The 18,506-nt window shown below is 38.3% G+C and overlaps 1 protein-coding gene across 2 annotated transcripts in view; it reads left to right on the top strand.

Annotated features, from left to right (window-relative positions):
• The window catches only part of LOC125450585 (cysteine-rich hydrophobic domain-containing protein 2), an 80,099-nt gene extending 66,524 nt beyond the window's left edge, over positions 1–13,575 (top strand). For both annotated transcript variants that reach the window (XM_048526671.2, XM_048526625.2), the window contains exons 4-6: positions 510–566; positions 745–804; positions 10,512–13,575. In XM_048526671.2, the coding sequence (XP_048382628.1) occupies positions 510–566; positions 745–804; positions 10,512–10,562 (168 nt within the window). In that variant the 3' untranslated portion in view covers positions 10,563–13,575. The remainder of the gene's footprint in view (positions 1–509; positions 567–744; positions 805–10,511) is intronic.
• Positions 13,576–18,506: the final 4,931 nt, after the last annotated feature.

Below are 18,506 nucleotides of genomic sequence, written 5' to 3'. Positions count from 1 at the left end.
AATAAACCTCAGTGAAACATTTTTTCAAGGATGTATAAAATTAGTTTAAAGTTGAGCAGACCCTGCAATTCACCATTTGAGAAATACCATATCAAATATATGTATATACAAATGCTTTTAAATATTCCGACTATGTAGAATTTGACTGTTTCCAAGATAAATCTTGCTATTTGTTTGTATACATCTGCATTTAACATTTTGTTGCATGCTGTTTTTTTGGAATTAACTTAGTAACTAAAGTGACATTAAAATTAATTACTTCATAATGGTAATAAATTTCTCCTTTCTTGGTTTGGGCACAGGGGACTGGGTGTATACAAGAGAAATGAGCACCATTTTAGTTACTATTTAACACTAAAGGTGCTTTGGCAGAGCCTGTGGTATAGGACCACCCTGTATTCAGTCACTGTCCCCACACCTCTCTGCCTGTTCCATTCATACAAGCAGCTGCACTGCAAAGTTTTTCAGAAGCCAGTCAAGAGTAAAATTCTACCTCATTTGTCTTCCAGACACGAAGATCGATCGAGAAGTTATTAGAATGGGAAAACAATAGGTTATACCACAAGGTGAGTGCCGCAGGGAGCAACTTTAGCATGGGGTTCAGACCATTGGGGTCTGAATTGCACAGTATGGAAACAGATGCTTTTGTTGGTAGAAAAATATGAAAGATGGATAAATGGGTTTGTCTGGATGTAGGAGTAAAATGGAAGTCATTTTTCTTTCTTTTCTGCATTTCTTTTCCAGCTGTGCTTGCACTGGAGACTGAGCAAAAGGAAATGTGAAACCAATAACATGATGGAATATGTAAGTTAAAGGGCTGTTTTGTTACTTTCTCTATTAAATGATCATTTATTTTGCTTCTGATCTTATTCTTTCAACAGTTATTAATCAGAAAGGTGTCAGCCTACTTAGTCGCTTGAGTGGAAAAATTTATTACGGTCCACAGATGCACATATTCACGTGCAAGGCAGATTTATAAAGTTATGAATGGCCTGAAAACAAGGCTTGCACTGTGTTCTGAAAATAATAAATTAATTGCCAGAATGAATGAACTGAAATGAATTAAGGGGGTTGGTGTGTCTGTGCAAAGAGAAGAATCTTTATTAAAGTTCATCACAAAAATGTTGAAGCCTGTTTTAGTTAACTGTGCAAAGTAAAATGGTAATCTATCTTCCAAACACACACACACTGCAATCTGAACAATAATGTAATGGAGAAGTGACGGGTCCCATGAGAACCAAGTACAATCATTGTTGTGGTCAGTGAGTAGACAGAACAGCTATTTATTGAGTAGATACCTCATAAAGCTAGAGATAAATTTGTGACCAAAACATGCTTGCAGTTTCCTTGTTTCTTTGAAATGGTTCAAGGAAAGCAGCTTGGGTCACTGAATTTTGTACTGCATTTGTCAGGAGTTTCACTGTTTCTGAAATGCTCTGTGAGAATTTTATAAACGTAGTATTCGTTTGTCGGGAAACAAAATTTAGGGTTAGGGTTGAGCACATTGTGACACATTTGTAGAATAAGAATTTATCTTCCACAGTTCCTTCACCAACCAAATATCATTTACATTCAGATATGATTTGAGAATTTCTTGTTATACAGTGTATGTGAGATCCCCATTATAAGCAGCACATCACTTGATGTCACTGTTAAATGCCTGGTAATATGATCTCAATTTAAAGGAAGACGAGGAGGGAGTGACAGGAATGGACAACAGCTTAGGATAACTTGCTAATATTTACTGTAGGCAGATGGGCAATACTTAAATTATGTTGTCTGCTATCAAAATGCGTTACTGTGTTTTTTAATTGAAAGTAGAACCAAAATTTTCTGAGGTTGCATTGTGCCATTGCATATAGTTACATGTTCACGTTTCAGTTTTTTTTTCCTCAACTCGATTCAAATTTGTTAATTGCTCACTAACTTCTACCAAATTATTTACATTAATTGATATTTTTCTTAGAGGTTGCACATTAATTTTGAAGGATTTCTATGTGTTATGTCTCCTCTGTGTTCCATAGAATCTTTTATAATTGTGAAAGACATCAGATTTTAGTAGATTTTCACTCTTCATTTTATTGTTAGAAAATATAACTTCTCATACTTTTTCTCCTTTTGGAATTTCACACGTTATTTAACATCTACTTAATGTCTTATTTAAATATGAGCTTTTCTTATTACCTTTCTTCCATTAACCTTATTGAAAACCCTATTTGAAACCAAAGTCTACAAGATAACAAAAGCCTTTCAAAATGCTTTTTTGTGTGGAACAGCACCCATTCGCTGAATTGATTGCTATAGATTATTTGTAACATCAGCAACTATATCAAACATGTTGATTTATGAGAATGTGAAAGGCACGTGAAGAGGTTTTTGTAATGCAAAGGAGAGAGGACATGAGTGAGTTGTTAAAGATTTTTCTCTTCTTAGATAGCAGTGTCATGTCCTAGTCTCCAAACAAACAAAGTGTTTGAATTAAGATTCATTCTTTGCTAGTACAAACTGATTCATTAATAGTTGCCGTTTAAGATTAGCTAGTAACCCTACATATATCAATTCCTCAGTTGTTTTTAAATTTAAAATAATTGGCTTGGGGCATCATAAGCTAGCACCGATGTTGATATCAATTTTAAATTACTTCTAGTAAACAAATTGGAAGAATTAAGGCTGCAATTTACTTAGTATTTAATAAACAACAAAAATAACAAAACCCAACATATCCAACAACCCCACAGCACTGGGGTTGTAACACCTGCCCATTTATGGCCTCCCTCCCCAGTTTTCAAGGGTCCAAACATATCTTCCAGGTGAAGCAAGAATGTGGTCTCCTCTACACTGTGGAAACGAAGCATAGACTGGGTGACCACTTCACAGAGCATCTGCATTCTGCTCGCAATAAAGACCTTGAGCATCCAGTTGCCTGCTGCTTTAAGACACCACCCTGTTCCCTAGCCAACCGCTCTGTCTCAGGCTTGCTGCAGAGTTCCAGTGAAGCTCGGCGCAAGCTGGAAGAACAATACCTCATTTTCTAATTGGGGTCCTTACAGGCCTCTGGACTCAATGTTTAGTTCAATAATTTTAGGGCCCAAACACTCCCATGTACTAGGCCCTCACCCATACACCAAGCCTTGTTATCTCATAGACTGTCATTACACACCACCTATTGCTGCACACTGTCAGACCCCATTAACAGCTATTCACTCTCCTAGCCAGGTCATCATCAACTCCTTCGTCTATGCAACTGCTGTTCTCTCTCTTTGGGTTGTACCCCCACCTATCGTTTACCACTTTCCCCTCCTTATCTTCTGCATATAAACCAATGTTTTCCTTGTGAGGAAGGATCACTGGACCCGAAATGTTAACTTTGATTTTTTCTTTCTAGGCGCTGCCGGACCTGCTGAGCTTTTCCAGAAACTTCTGATTTTGTTCCTGATTTACAGCATCCACAGTTCTTTCAGTTTTTAACAAAACCCATCATTTTGATCCTGTCCTTCACCAGAGTTATCAGAGTTGTGACTTTTTTTATAAAGGATACATTATCTTTCATTTATGTTAGAGCCTTCACAGCACTAGCTCTTCAAACTTCGTCAGCAGTATCTCTGACCACTTGAGTTCTCCAAGTGTTTTCTCCCAGCAGAGCTGCAAGCTTAAATGGCTATTGCTGGTGGCATATTTCTAAATTTTTCTGAATCTGCGCAGCCTGCTCCAAAGAGCAAAAACATCTTCAATAAATATGGTGCCTTTAACACAGTATTGTACAATAAGGCATTTCTCAGAAACAGTGAGAAGTTCAACTCAAAATAGGAACTGAGAGGTGACTGAAGGCGTGATTCAAGAATAATAACCTTTTCTAGCATGGCAAAGGTCTCTTTGGTGTTGCTATAATGCCTTGAAAGTTCACTTTCCCTACTCTTCATGTCCTTTAATTTTTCTTTTCCAAATACTTACTGACTTCTGTTATTCACTTCAACTTTATTAGAGATTGCAATTCTTTGTCTGTTGAGGCATCACATGTCATATCAATTCTGTATTTTCAAAAAGGAACAGCCTCCTCTGAACCTCTTCTTTCATTTTTAGCCATCTGAAATTTTATGCCCTCAGTCACTGAATTGGTAACCTGTGAAAATAATATTTCCAAATTTATATTATGAAAACATCCCCATAATTTGAGTACCCTAACAGATCCCATTTTAAACTTCATTGCATTATGAAATTAAATGAAATATATTGAAAAGATCTCATATTTCCTTTCTTCCTCATTATTAATATCTTACTTATAATGTTATAGTGAATCTTCTCCGCACCCTTTCTATAGACTTGATGATCTTGCAAAAGTATGATACACGTGTGGGACAAAGCATTCTGACTGGAGACTGGTCTGAAATGTTTTTGAGATTTGTCTGCTCTTGATTCCCCTATTTGGAAAAACATTTGCATCCCATAAGATTTGTCAAGTTGTCCATCCACTTTTAAAGATTTCACATGTTCCCCTTTGTCTCGCTGTTCCACTGTGTCTCACTGTAGGCCTATGTCTTTTGAAGCTTTTACTTATTCGTCTTCCCAAATGGAATTCTCATTTTTCTATACTAATCTAATTTTACCGCTTTATGCCTAATCTATGAATGAACCTGTTTTCTTTCTTTTTAGTCAATTGCAATCCAAATCATACTAACTATAATTTCCATTTTGGTGATCTTTATGCAATCTTTACAACCAATTGTTCCAACTCTTGGTGACATCACTCTTTTCAACTCTCAGTGGTGAGAAAGTATCTGGGGTCAGTACTCTGCCCTTCTAACTAATTTCCTATCCATGCTAGCACATTCTATTATATATCGATTTTTATTAGCAAACCTCTGATATAGGATCTTGTAAAAACCATTATTCTTGAAAGTTACTTTTTTTTAATCAGTGCACTCTGATTTTTTTCAAGTAACAAAAAAACTTGGGTGACATTGACTTACTTTCTGTAACACTATCCTAGCTTTCCTTAATTAACTTTTTTAGGATTTTCATTTGAGTAAAAATTTGTCCCACATGATGACCCTTAACTATCATCAACATTCAGCTCATTGGCCAATGATAAGTTTAAGTTACAAATATAAGGGAAATTTTTAATAAGTTATACTCCGACCCTCAGCTATTTTCTCATAACTTTTCATAACTCTGTACATCATAAAAGCCTTAATTCTCTTTCACTTAACACTTCAGAAACTGGGTGAAATTCTGAATGTAATTAAAATTAGTTTCAACTCTAATTTTGAAAGCTACTGTTATTGCAAGTTTCCGAATGTCAGATTCACCAGGCTACATCTGTGCAGAACTTTACAGAAAAGCTATTTGAAATGATGATTGGTCAGCTTTTTTAATTGGTAATATTTTACAAACAAACTAAGAGTTATGGTCAAACATGCAACTTCTTAATTACAATGCAGTTTCTGTTTATATTAGGCAGGTATTTGTGCAGCACTAATTATAATCTAAGGGTATTGTAATCTGCAGACATTGTTAGTCATAATGCTGGAAGCATAGTTGACTCATGACCGTCAAGTTAAAAGAAGGACATAATAAATTGTTTCCTTAGAAAATATGACTCATAGTAGACCTTTCGACCCCTCAAAACTGCTCCGTCATTGAATATGGCCGTGGCTGATCGCGCAAATGAATAACCTGTTCCCACTTTTTCCTGTATCCTTTGATCCCTTTAACTCATCCTCTATCCAACTCCGCTTTGGAATCGTAGTGTTTTGGCATTGACTGTTTTCTGAGATACAAAATTCCACAGGCCGACAGCTGTTTGAACAAAGAAGTTTCTCCTCATCTGTAAATGGTTTATCCATGTCCTTAGACTATGACCCCTCGTACTGGACTCCCTGCCATTGAGAAAATCTTTCCTGCATCTACACTGTCTAATCCTGTTATAAATGCTCAAAATTTCCCATTTTTCCCCATTTTTCCCCATTTTCCCCATTTCTGAAATTGGGTTGACTGGTCTATAGTTTCTGGTTTACTCTCTACCTCTCCTTAAACAGAGACATTACATTAGTTACCCTCCATTCTGTAGGAACTGTTCCAGAGTCAGAAATCACATGACACCAAGTTAAAGTCCATCAGATGTATTTGCAAACACTAGCTTCTGGAGCATAGCCCCTTTATCTGGTGAGGTGAGATGGAAGCACACAGAACACAGAATTTATAAGCAAAAGATCAAAGGGTCTCACAACTGATGAGTTTGTGTTGCACAAACCTTAGATGCTGTTAAACTTTTATCAGTTAAAAAGTTTTAATTGATTAATATGTACACGTAAATCCCTGAATTTCTTTCAAGTCACTGCCCTAAGAGAACTAAAGATTTTAACTGCGTTAAGAAAAGGTGACATTTTAGGTCAGACAATGCATGTTAGGTATGAGGCCTTGTTTAGAACCTTGTATGTGTTTTGGTTTGGAATCGGACTGGTTTTACTCCTAAAGTAGGAATTAGTAAAATGCCACATTGACTGAGCATCTATAAGTTGTGTGCTTTTTTTGAACAAATATAAATTCACCCTATAGATTTATGTAGGAAGTGGGGGTGCGTGCGTGTGTGTGTGTGTGTTCGTCATCCAGACACACAGAACAGACATGTGGACCAGATTTACACCCCAGTATGCCAACACTTACATGCACAGGTTCAAACAAGCCGACTTTTGTTGCATAGAACCTCTGTATGCACCAGATAAACTGACAACATTTTCTTTCTTTGAAGTCATGGCCAGGAATCACCAAAACAACTACATAGTGAAATCAGCAAGTTTCATCCCACCATCAGACATATTATGGACTACTCTTTAGAATCAATCTCATTCTTGGATACACACATCTCCATCAAGGATACAGTACATCACTCTACAGCAAGCCAATGGATAACCTCACTATGTTGCACTCTCTAGCTTCCACCTGGCGCACATTAAAACAGCCATCTGTAGCAGACAAGCATGATGGATACACAGGAACTATTCAGATGAAGAACATGACAGACACCTAAAAGTATTGAAGGACGTCCTCATAGGAATGGGATATGATGCTCAACTCATCGCCAATTGCAACATGCCACATCAAAAAACCGCAATGACCTCTTCAGAAAACAGGCATGGGATATGGCCGATAAGGGTGCCCTTCATTGTCTAGTACTTCCCAGAACCAGAGAAACTATGCCATGTTCTTTGCAGCCTTCAACACATTCTTACAAATGCCTACATGAGGGTGAATTATTTCAGAAGTAAATGGCACTGGTCAGAAGTATTTAATATTGTAATATTAATTAGAACCTGCAACCAACAAGATTTCTTTGCTGCATAGAACCTGCAACCAACGCTATATACCAGATTAATTGACGACATATTCTTCCTTTGGACTCATAGCCAGGAATAACTGAAACAACTACATGGTGATATCAACAAGTTTCATCCTACCATCAGACTTGCCATGGACTACTTTTTAGAATCAGTCTCATTCTTGGACACGCGCATCTCCATCAGAAACAGACACCTCAGTACATACTTTACCGCAAGCTAATGGATAACCTCACTACATTGCACTTCTCTAGCTTCCACCCTAAACACATTAAAACAGCCATCTCCTACAGACAAGCCCTGTCAGCTGAGGAGGAATGCGATTTGCACCTGAATGTGTTGACGGACACCCTCAGGAGGAACGGGATATGATGCTCAACTCATTGATCGCCAGTTCCAGTGTGCCACAGTGAAAAATCGCAATGACTCCTCAAAAGACAGACACAGGATACAACCGATAGGTCACCCTTCGTCGTCCAGTACTTCCTAGGAGTGGAGTAACTATGCCATGTTCTGTGCGGCCTTCACTTCGTTATCAATTGCAATAAGCACCTCGCCAAGATCATCTCCAGGCCTCCAGCTCTCACCTTCAAACAATCACCAAATCTTAAGCAGACCATTGGTTGCAGCAACCTACGCAGTCTTCGGAACAACATCAACCACAACAGTATACAACCCTGTCATGGAAACCTCTGCAAGACATGTCAGATCATCGACATGGCTACCACCATCACAAGTGGGAGCATCACCCACACGTGCGCAGCTAGATACTTGTTACTTGGCCAAAATTGTTTATCTCAAATGCCTCAGGCAAGACTTGCAGTACAGGGTATATGGTGAAACCATGCAGGCACTACAACAACGAGGTGAATAGACACTGCGTAGCAATCACCAGACAGGGATGTTCCCTCCCAGTAGTGGAACACTTCAGCGGTCAAGAGCATTCAGCCTCAGATCTTCGGGTAAATATCCTCCAAGGTGGACTTTGGAATACACAACAACAAAGAGTTGCTGAGCAGAGGCTGATAGCCAAGTTTGGTACCCATGAGAATGGCCTTAACTCAGACCTTGGGTTATGTCTTACTACAGGTGATCCCACCACACTATACATTCTAACACATGCATAGATGCGCACGGACATGCACACAGGCACACGCACACAAAATCACTCTCTTGTACGCATACACACACACGGCCTCTCCCTCCCTGTCACACACTGACTCTCTCTACCACACACACACTCCCCTCTGTCTGTCTCACTCGCATGCGCATGCTCGCACGTACACGTATATATAAATCTATAGGGTGGATTTGTATTTGCAGATACATTCTATTTTGTTCAAAGAACACAGTTTATAGCCAGTCAGTCAACGTGGCTACTTTGGAAATAAAACCAGTCTGACTCCAAAACAAAACACAAACAGATTCTAAACTAGGCCTCACACCTAACATTCATTGTCTGATCTAAAATGTCACCTTTTTACACTGAGAAAATCCTTTGTTTTCTCAGGGCAGTGACTTGAAAGAAATTCAGAGATTTTACATATATTAATCAGTTAAACCCTTCTAACTGATTCAAGATTTAATGCCATCTGGGGTTTGTTTAATACATTCTCATCAGTTGTGTGACCCTTCAGTCTTTTACTTATAAATTCTGCCCTGTGTGCTTCTTTCTCACTTCACCTGACAAAAGTGGCTCTGCACTAAAGCTGGTGTTTTCAAATAAACCTTTTTGACTATATCCTGGTGTTGTGTGATTTCTGACTTTGTCCACTCTAGTCCAACACCAGCACCTCCACATCAGAATCTATGGAAACATGGAAGATGATCAATAACGCATGTGTCAATTCTAAGGACACTTTAGTAACCACTTTAGGATGTAAATTATCAGGCCATGGGGATTTATGGCCTTTAGTCCCATCAACTTCCCCAATAAGTAGGGAGTTGTTAGTTCCCTATTAATACTAATCGACTTCAATTTCTTCCTCTCGCTGTACCCTGTGTTCCTCGGCATTTCTGGAATATTATTTGTATCCTCCTTCATGAACACAAAACCAAAGTATGTATTTAGTTGGTCAGCCATTTCTTTGTTCCCCATTACCAACATCCGAATGTAAAGCAATGTCTCCCCCTTTCCATTTCTTTTCTCATACTGGTGGAGAAAACCATTTATTTACAGCAACTGAGGGCAAAGGAATATAGTCTAGGGAGGCGGGGCAGATTCTGCATAGATCAGCTCTGCAAACTAGATCTGGATTATGCTGATTATCAAATTCTGCTTTTCCTATCTTTCTATTCAGGTTTCTCAGTCTTAAAAAGTCTTGTAATTATTTACTCCCTCAGCTTAACACATTTTTCTGACAAAAAGGATGACCTCTTTTCCTGATGCTCATAGTGAAAGAGATGGTTTTTCAGGAAAAGGCTGAAATTAAATTATTGCATACAGTTTTGGTCGCCCCATTATAGGAAGGATGTAGAAGCATTGGAAAAGGTGCAGAGGAGATTTACCAGCATGTTGCCTGGTCTGGAGCGAAGGTTTTACGAGGAAAGGCTGAGGGGCTTAGGTCTGTTCTCATTCGAGAAAAGAAGGCTAAGAGGGGATTTAATAGAGACATACAAGATGATCAGAGGATTAGATAGGGTGGACAGTGAGAGTCTTCTTCTGAGGATGATGACGTCGGCTTGTACGAGGGGACATAGCTGCAAACTGAGGGTGATAGATTTAAGACAGATGTCAGAGGCAGGTTCTTTACTCAGAGTGGTAAGGGCGTGGATTGCCCTACCTGCCAATGTAGTTAACATTAGGGGCATTTAAACAGTCCTTAGATAAGCATATGGATGATGATGGGATAGTGTAGGGGGATGGGTAGATTAGTTCACAGGTTGGCGCAACATCGAGGGCCGAAGGGCCTGGTCTGCATTGTATTGTTCTATGTTCTATTACATATTCCCCTCTTGCTGACAATCGGGAGCCTCCATTTTTCATTAGCCTTTTTCTCTTCACATACCTTTAGAAACTTCTACAGTCAGTTTGTATGTTCCTCAAAATTTATGGCCTATCTGTTGGCTGTCATTCCTGCACATTACTATTATTGATATATTGTTTGGAAATAATCGTTAGGAGGTTTGTACTTTTCTTTTTAGTAACCATTTTGTTTTTAATTGCTTCCCTCTCAGGTCATCTTAATAGAGTTTTTACCGAAGACGCCAATATTTCGACCAGACTAGCAACAGATTTTGTTAACAGAGACTTGGTTCAAGTGTGTTGTCCTTCCAACGGTGCCTTGCTTGGTACTCCTAGTGAAGATCATCAGTCTCAGAGATTCTTAATGTTGTTATCCAATTTTTCATGCCAAGTTTGTCCATACTTTTTTGCTCAAATTAACTTTTTTTCTATATAATTCTCAATTTGCATTCCAAACCTTCCTCATCTCAGTAGTTCACTTAGGATGCTTATCTTACTCTTCTTACCTTCCTCTCTGATGAAGGGTCTAGGCCTGAAACATCAGCTTTTGTACTCCTGAGATGCTGCTTGGCCTGCTCTGTTCATCCAGCTTCACACTTTTTGTTATCTATTATGCTTATCTTACTGTTCTCTTATTTGGTTCTCACCACCCTCTTTTAAAATGCTTCTAATAGTCATCGTGATCCTTGATGCCAATTTCCTTTTGTACACAGCAACTTTACAGTGCTTACTAAAGTAATGGTTCTACAATTACTAAAATAATCAGCTAGGTAATAATGGCTGTCATTCATGCCACATTTTTCCAGAGGCTTTTGGTAAAACTTAAAATTACTGGTTGGATTTATTAAAAAAATCAGATTCTGTCCATATTGTCTACACAGTATGTGCAGAACAAACAGAAGAACCTGCTTTGCGCTATGTTATTCTCTCATTTTACTTTAGCGCACCACTTTTTTTTATTTGTCCTTTTAAATTTGAACTTGAGACCAACAGTGCACATACACACAAACACGTTCTACCATGGCTGTGGAAGTACAACATTCATATGAAGAAAACAGAAGAAATAAGGTCAATTCGCTCTGCCTTCAGGCTAAACATTGAACTCAGAACAAACCGGCTGCAGTACCTTGAAATAATATTGTAACAAAATCAGATGAAGGCCTTTGCATGCATTGTGTGGTTCATGTGAAGCTGGGACCATGGAAAATGCAGCAGTATCACAGCCAGAAAATGGATACTTTTTTCAGGTAGCTGCCATAAATTGTGGCTTTAACAACTTCTGTTACTTTATTTGTTTACTTTTTTTTCTGTACAGTTTTTAGATTTACATATAGATGTGTTTATTTGCTGTATAGATGTTAACAAATTATTCAGATGTGTATATTGTATAGATTTTTAGATTAGATCCTTTTTTAAAAATGTTTGCAACTCAGATAATGGAACTTTTGAGTGCATTCAAAGAGGTGCTCCTTTCCATTCAGTTCACTGAATACTATGAGGAGTCATGGTGCAGGTTGGAGTTTCATTTTTTATCTTTTTTTTAAATTATAGGTTTGCTCAGACTTTTAGAAAGTCAGTTATTTCACAGAAGTTGACCCTTGTTTTAAGAGTCAATTTTTATTGTTAAAACAAAATCTGGAAGATTAGGGATTATCTTCGAAATTAAATTCACATATGTTGGGTTAGCACCTTTGCCTGCCGGTTTTAAAAAAAAACTGTTATCTATCTCTTGCATTTGTTCAGAATATCCCACAATGAAGTTCAGTTTGTGAAATATATGAAGATTGAATTATTACATTTGATCAGATATGTTACCTTTCAATCATCTATAAATTCAGAATTACAAAAAGCTTCTATAGTTGACTTGAAATTTTTTGCTGTAGGTGATAATGTAATACTATCCTAGGCCGTATCCTAGTACTCTAATTTTACATACCATTCCAAAGTACGGAGTAAGGGAAAACATCAGGATCTCCCTTAACATTCCTTTTCATTTTGTGTTTTTAAAACAAGCTTTTTCATTCTGCTCTGATAGAGCGGAGAAGATATTATGTTTCCCTCTTGTGCAAATGTTATAATAACCTGACAGACCAAAGGCAATGGGAGTTTTGTTTGATAGCAGTTTGGTAATTTTTGATTTGTTCTCTTTTTATAGCAAAATATGTCACCCATTTATTGTAACCTGGGATCAGTACTACCTAGTCAATTCATTAATTATGTATCATTCTATAAGCAATAATGTTTCTGTGGAAGTATGATCTGCCACCAGCTAATCACCTTTTATTGCTGGCTAATTGTTTCAGTCAGATCGTATGCATGTTCAGATGTTATGTTTGCTGTTTATATTGCATTTATATCGGTTTGTGCTCATGGTTTACTTCAAATTCACTTAGATTATCTTGCTGCAAGTGACTCTCTAAGGGCAATGTACACAGAATTCCTACAAATGGCTGAATGAGAGCAAGTTATTTCCGAAATAAAAGACACTGGTCAGAAATATTTAACTTTGTAATATTAATGTTACTTTATCTTAACTATGAATACAAATTTTTGTGATTTCATCAAAGTATTAGAACACACATCTCTGTTCATGGGAAATCAAGCACTCTATTATTATAATTACATCAATCTTTGTGTTGGATTGAATTTCATCACTTGTTTGTTCGTGGGCCTGTGGCTTGTTATCTCCGTGCTTGAATGTTATATCTTGCAGAAGAACCAAATTGTTAAAAACACTTTATCCAGCTAAATCTTGGTAGACACATCAATGACAGGTATGGAGTGCTCTGGTACTTAGTCTAATCCATCAACTTGCTGAAAAAGACTAAATATTAATAAAAGGAATATATACGTGCACACACTGATATTAAATAATTTGCCTTTCATATTTTATCTCTTAACAGTCCCTAACAATCACTCATGATTAGTGTTCTAACCATGGTTGAATAGCAGAGTTTCTGTATACATACTGCATACACTTGAGTAATATGAGGCACAATTTTCTTTTGAATTGGCCAAAATCTAGTTTTGCTATGAGTTATTATTTAACAAAAGTTTATGAAACAACCGCTTTCTAGTTGTACATTAAATCTATTTAATCATCTTTATAGTATAGGGATTGTGTAACTACAGTAAGCTTTTAAATCCCTCAATGTGCTGTACGTTGGCAATGTTCAGTAGCTAATTTTTTTGTTATAGATTATCAGGACCCTAGATGGTAATTTGTCTGCAAATTTTAAATTATGCAACTTGTATTAAAACATTTTGTGAATTAAATGTGTTTTATCCACAACAACATAATCTAGATTTGTGTTGGAACAGAAGTGATTTTCAAATTAGTGAGAAGTTATAACTTAAGTGTTGACTGAAATTCATTGTGTCCAGATGTGAATGCAGAATTAACAGATGTGACAAATGCAGTTGAGGTTCTGGGTGAACAGTTTAGCAATATGAAAAACATAGAAATGGCAAATGAGATCAGGAGTAGGCCATTTAGTGCTTCAAGCCTGCTCGACCATTTCAAATGATTATCATGATGTGGAGGTGCTGGTGTTGGGCTGACGTGGACATGGTCAGAAATTTCATTCCAGGTTATGTTCCAACAGGTTAATTTGAAACCACAAGTTTTCTGAGCACAGCACCTTCATCAGGGGAAGTGAGAAAGAAGCACACAGAACACAGAGTTTTTAAGTAAAAGATCCAAAGGGTCACACCATTGAGGTATTAATTGAAAATAAGATGCTGTTGAATCTTTAATCAATCAGAAGGGTTTAATTAATTAACATGTATGTGTAAATCAGAGGAATTACTTGGAAGAAATAAAGTTTTATCAGTGTAAAGAAGAAATGAATGTAAGGTGTGAGGGAGGCCTTGTTGAGAGTCTATTTGTGTCTTGGTTTGGAGTCAGTGTTTTTATTTCTAAAGCAGGAATTGATTAAAGGCCACATTGTCTATAAATTGTGTGCTTTTTGAACAAAAAGAATGTATCTGCAAATATAACTTCACTCCATAGATTTATTTATATATGTGTGTGTGAGAGAGAGTGATGGGAGTGTATGCATTGTAGGAACAATGTACTTTCCCAGGGATCTACCATTAGCTCTATAAGAAATACCCCCCCCCCACCCCCGGTTTGTCTCTCATAGACAGACACACGCAATTTGTATTTGCAGACGCATTCTATTTTGTTCCAAAAACACACAATTTCTCAACAGTTGGTGAATGTGGCGTTTTATAAATTCCTACTTTAGAAATAAAACCAATCCAACTCCAAACCAAAATGCAAACAGATTCTAAATAAGGCCTCACTTCTATCATGCATTGTCTGACCTAAAATGTTATCTCTTCTTTACACTGATAAAATCTTTAGTTCAATCAGGGCAGTGACTTGAAAGAAATTCAGGGATTTATATATACATATTAATCAGTCAAAACTTTCTAATTTTTTAAAGGTTTAACAGCATTTTAGATTTGTTTAATACTTACAAATTCTGTGTACCTTGTGCTTCTCCCTCTCTTCCCGTGATGAAGGGGCTATGCTCTGAAAGTTTGTGGTTTCAAATAAACCGATTTGATTATGGCTGAAAATCTAACTCCATGTTGTGTTCCAAATTCCTCCCAAAACACTGTGACCCCTTTTGCCCTAAGAATAGTATCTATTCAAACATTTGATGTTTTGGCCGCAACTGCTCTCTGTGGCAGGGAGCTCCACAGGTCACCACTGTGCGTATGTAAAGAAATAACTCCCAGCAAATAAATAGTGATGTCTTGAAGAGTTCACATTACAGAAGAGGAATTGCTGAGATCTTAAAATGCACGAGGGTAGCTAACTCACTAGGACCATATCAAGTGTATCCCAGGACATTTGTGTGAAGCTCTGGAAGAAGTTGCAAGGTCCCTAGCAGAGGTACTTGTATATTGATAGCCATAGATGAGGTCTCAGAAGACTTGGAGGGTGGCTCATGTGCCATTACTTAAGAAAGGCTGCAAGAAAAAGTCAGGGAACTACAAACCAGTGAATCTGACTTCAGTGGTGGGTGCACTGTCAGAAGGGGTATGAGCAATAGGATCTATAGGCATTTGGAAAGGCAGGACAGATTAGGGATAATCAGCATGGTTTTGTGCATGGGAAATCCTGTCTCTCGAACTTGTTTGAATTGTTTTGAAGGGGTGTCAAAAAAGTTTGAATGCAGAGTGGTATGTGTTATCTACATGGACTTCAGCAAAGTGCTCAACAAGGATCCACACGGTTGACTGGTTAGTGAGGTTAGATCACATGGGATCCAGGGAGAGCTAGCCAATTGGATGCAAAATTGACTTAACGGTAGGAGACAGTATAGTGATAGCGGGCTGATGTTCAGCCTGGAGGCCCATGACGAGTGATATGCTGCAAGGATTGGTGCTGGATCTGTTATTGTTTTGGATGAGAAGGTAGGAGGTGTGATTGATAAGTTTGTAGATGACATCAAAATTGGCAGTATAGTGGACGATGAAGAAGGTTATCAAAGAGTACAAAGGGATCTTGATCAACTGTGCCAGTAGGCTGAGGAGTAGAGTTTAATTTAGATGAATGCGAGGCATTGCATTTTGGTAAGACAAACCAGGGCAGGACTTATAAAGCTAATGGTAGATCCCTGGGCAGGTACATAGTTCCTTGAAACTGGCATCACAGGGTGATAGAATGGTGAAGAAGGCAATTAGCACACCTGCCTTCATTGGTCAGAGCATTGAGTTTTGGAGGCAGAATGTCATATTTAGGGCTGTACAAGACATTGAGGCCATATTTGGAGTACTGTGTACAGTTCTGGTCACGTCGCTGTTGGAAAGATGTTATTAAACTGGAAAGGGTGTAGAAAAGATTTACAAGGATGTTACTGAGACTAGAGGGTTTGCGTCAAAAAGAGAGGCTGGATAGGCAAGGACTTTTCTCCCTGGAGTAAGAGGCTGAGGGGTGACCTTATAGAGGTTTATAAAATCATGAGAGGCATTGATATTGTGAATAACCAAGGCTCTTTCCCCAAAATTAGAGGGCTTAGGTTTAAGGAACGAGGGAAAATATTTGAAAAGGACATGAGGGACAACTTTTGCACACAGAGGGTATATATGGAACGAGGTGTCAGAGGATGTGGTATAGACAGTTACAGCATTTAAAAGACATTTGGCCAGGTACAAGGATTGGAACAATTTAGTGGGATATGGGCCAAATGCAGGAAAGTGGGACTAGTTCAGTTCAGGGAATTTGGTTGGCATGGCCAAGTTGGACTGAAGGGTCTGCTTCCATGCTGTGTGACTGTTGATTCCTAAACGCCCTACCCTGTATCCTTAGATTATGACCTCTAGTTCTGGACTTCCCGGTCATTGGGAACATCCTTCCTGTGTTTCCTTTCTCTAGTCCTGCTAGAAACTTTCAAGTTTCTATGAGATTACTCCTCTTTCTTCTAAACTCCAATGGATGTAGTCTTATATTCAGTTTGTTGTCATAACATCAGTCCTGCATCCCAGGAATCAGTCTGGTAAAACTTTGTTGCACTACCTCCATAGCCAAACATCCATCCTAATGAGACCAAAAGTGCACATAATACACCAGGTGCAGTCTCACCAAGGTGCTGTATAATTGCAGCAAGACATCCCTGCTCCTGTACTATAGTCCCTTCACTATGAAAGCCACTGTAACACTTGCCTTTTTCACCATCTGCTACACCTGAATGCTTACTTTCAGTGACTGGTGTATGAGGACATCCAGGTCTCATTGCACCACCCAATTTCCTGATCTATCACCATTTAGGAAGGATTTCTACTATGAATCTTAGGACATCATAAACATATTTCTGAAGAGTTTTTCTTGGCGCGGTATTGCAAATGCGCAGAAGTTTTTAAAGAAACCTTTTACTAATGGAATTAATGGAAGTATTTGATGAAACTGGGCACATTCTGCCAAAGCGTTTTGTCTTGTAGCCATTGGGACATTTTGCAAGGGGATCAATTCATGGGGAAAACCAACATTTATATTGCATGAGAGGAGAATGCCAATTGATTCACAAGTAGATACTTTGGTAGAGGTGTTTCCATGGAGAATGCATCTTCTAATACAGTTAACTGCTAGGCTTGATTCAGCAGGTTGACTTTGGTGAATCATTGCCCAGAGCAATGAGTTAGCCAATAACTATCATTAATTCTGGTGAGTTGAAGCAGGTATGTTGTGTTTGCAATGGCCTTGTGGTATTGTCGCTGGACTGTTAATCCGGATACTTGAATAACATTCTGTGGACCCAGGTTTGAATCCCGCCATGGCAGGTGGTGGAATTTGAATTCAATAAAATATCTGGAATTAAGAATCTAATGATGACGTGAATCCATTGTCGCTTATAGGAAAAACTCATCTGGTTCGCTAATGCCCTTTAGGAAAAGGAAACTTACCTGGTGTGGCCTACATGTGACTACAGATCCACAGCAAATGTAGTTGACTCCAAACTGCCTTCTGGGCAATTAGGGATGAACAATAAAATTTTCCTAGCCAGCGCTGCCCTCATCCTGTTAATGAATAAGGAAAAAATGTTATTTGAGTTTGCAAAGAGTAGGACCCTGTGTACTAGTACCTTCTGAAACATACAAGTGCCATACCATTACCCTGACTGATGATTCTTAATCGGTTCAATGTGATTCTCCACACATTTAGATTTATCCAACAATTGTTGTCCAGTTGCAGAATCATATGTACGTTGGGTGCATGTTTTGCATACGTAATCTGTTTGGCTATGGCTAGTACCTTGATTAAGCTTTCAAACAATGAATGAATTCAACTGTTTGACTACAGTTAAAATGTTTTGACTGCAGGGATATGCTGTTTGATATGATCTGCCAGTCTTTGGGACAGCATCACACCGGCACTGAAATTCACATATCACATTACTCAATTGTGTGACAGGTAGAACATCTTTTTAGTTTAACAGCAGCATCCTGTTAATGGCAAACACCACTCATATGGCTGCTGGATAGTAGTAGCATAAGCATGTACATGTTTGCGCACGTTTCAACTCAGCAGAACAGGTTTCAGAGATAGTAGGAACTGCAGATGCTGGAGAATCTGAGATAACAAGGTGTAGAGCTGGATGAACACAGCGGGCCATGCAGCATCATAGGAGCAGGAAAGCTGACGTTTCAGGCCTAACATCAGCTTTCCTGCTCCTATGATGCTGCTTGGACTACTG

Source organism: Stegostoma tigrinum, chromosome 1 (genome assembly GCF_030684315.1).
Source record: "Stegostoma tigrinum isolate sSteTig4 chromosome 1, sSteTig4.hap1, whole genome shotgun sequence".
In the NCBI taxonomy this organism is placed as follows: domain Eukaryota; kingdom Metazoa; phylum Chordata; class Chondrichthyes; order Orectolobiformes; family Stegostomatidae; genus Stegostoma; species Stegostoma tigrinum.
The sequence above is the reverse complement of the archived record's forward strand: the minus strand, read 5'-3'. Positions and strand labels throughout refer to the sequence as shown.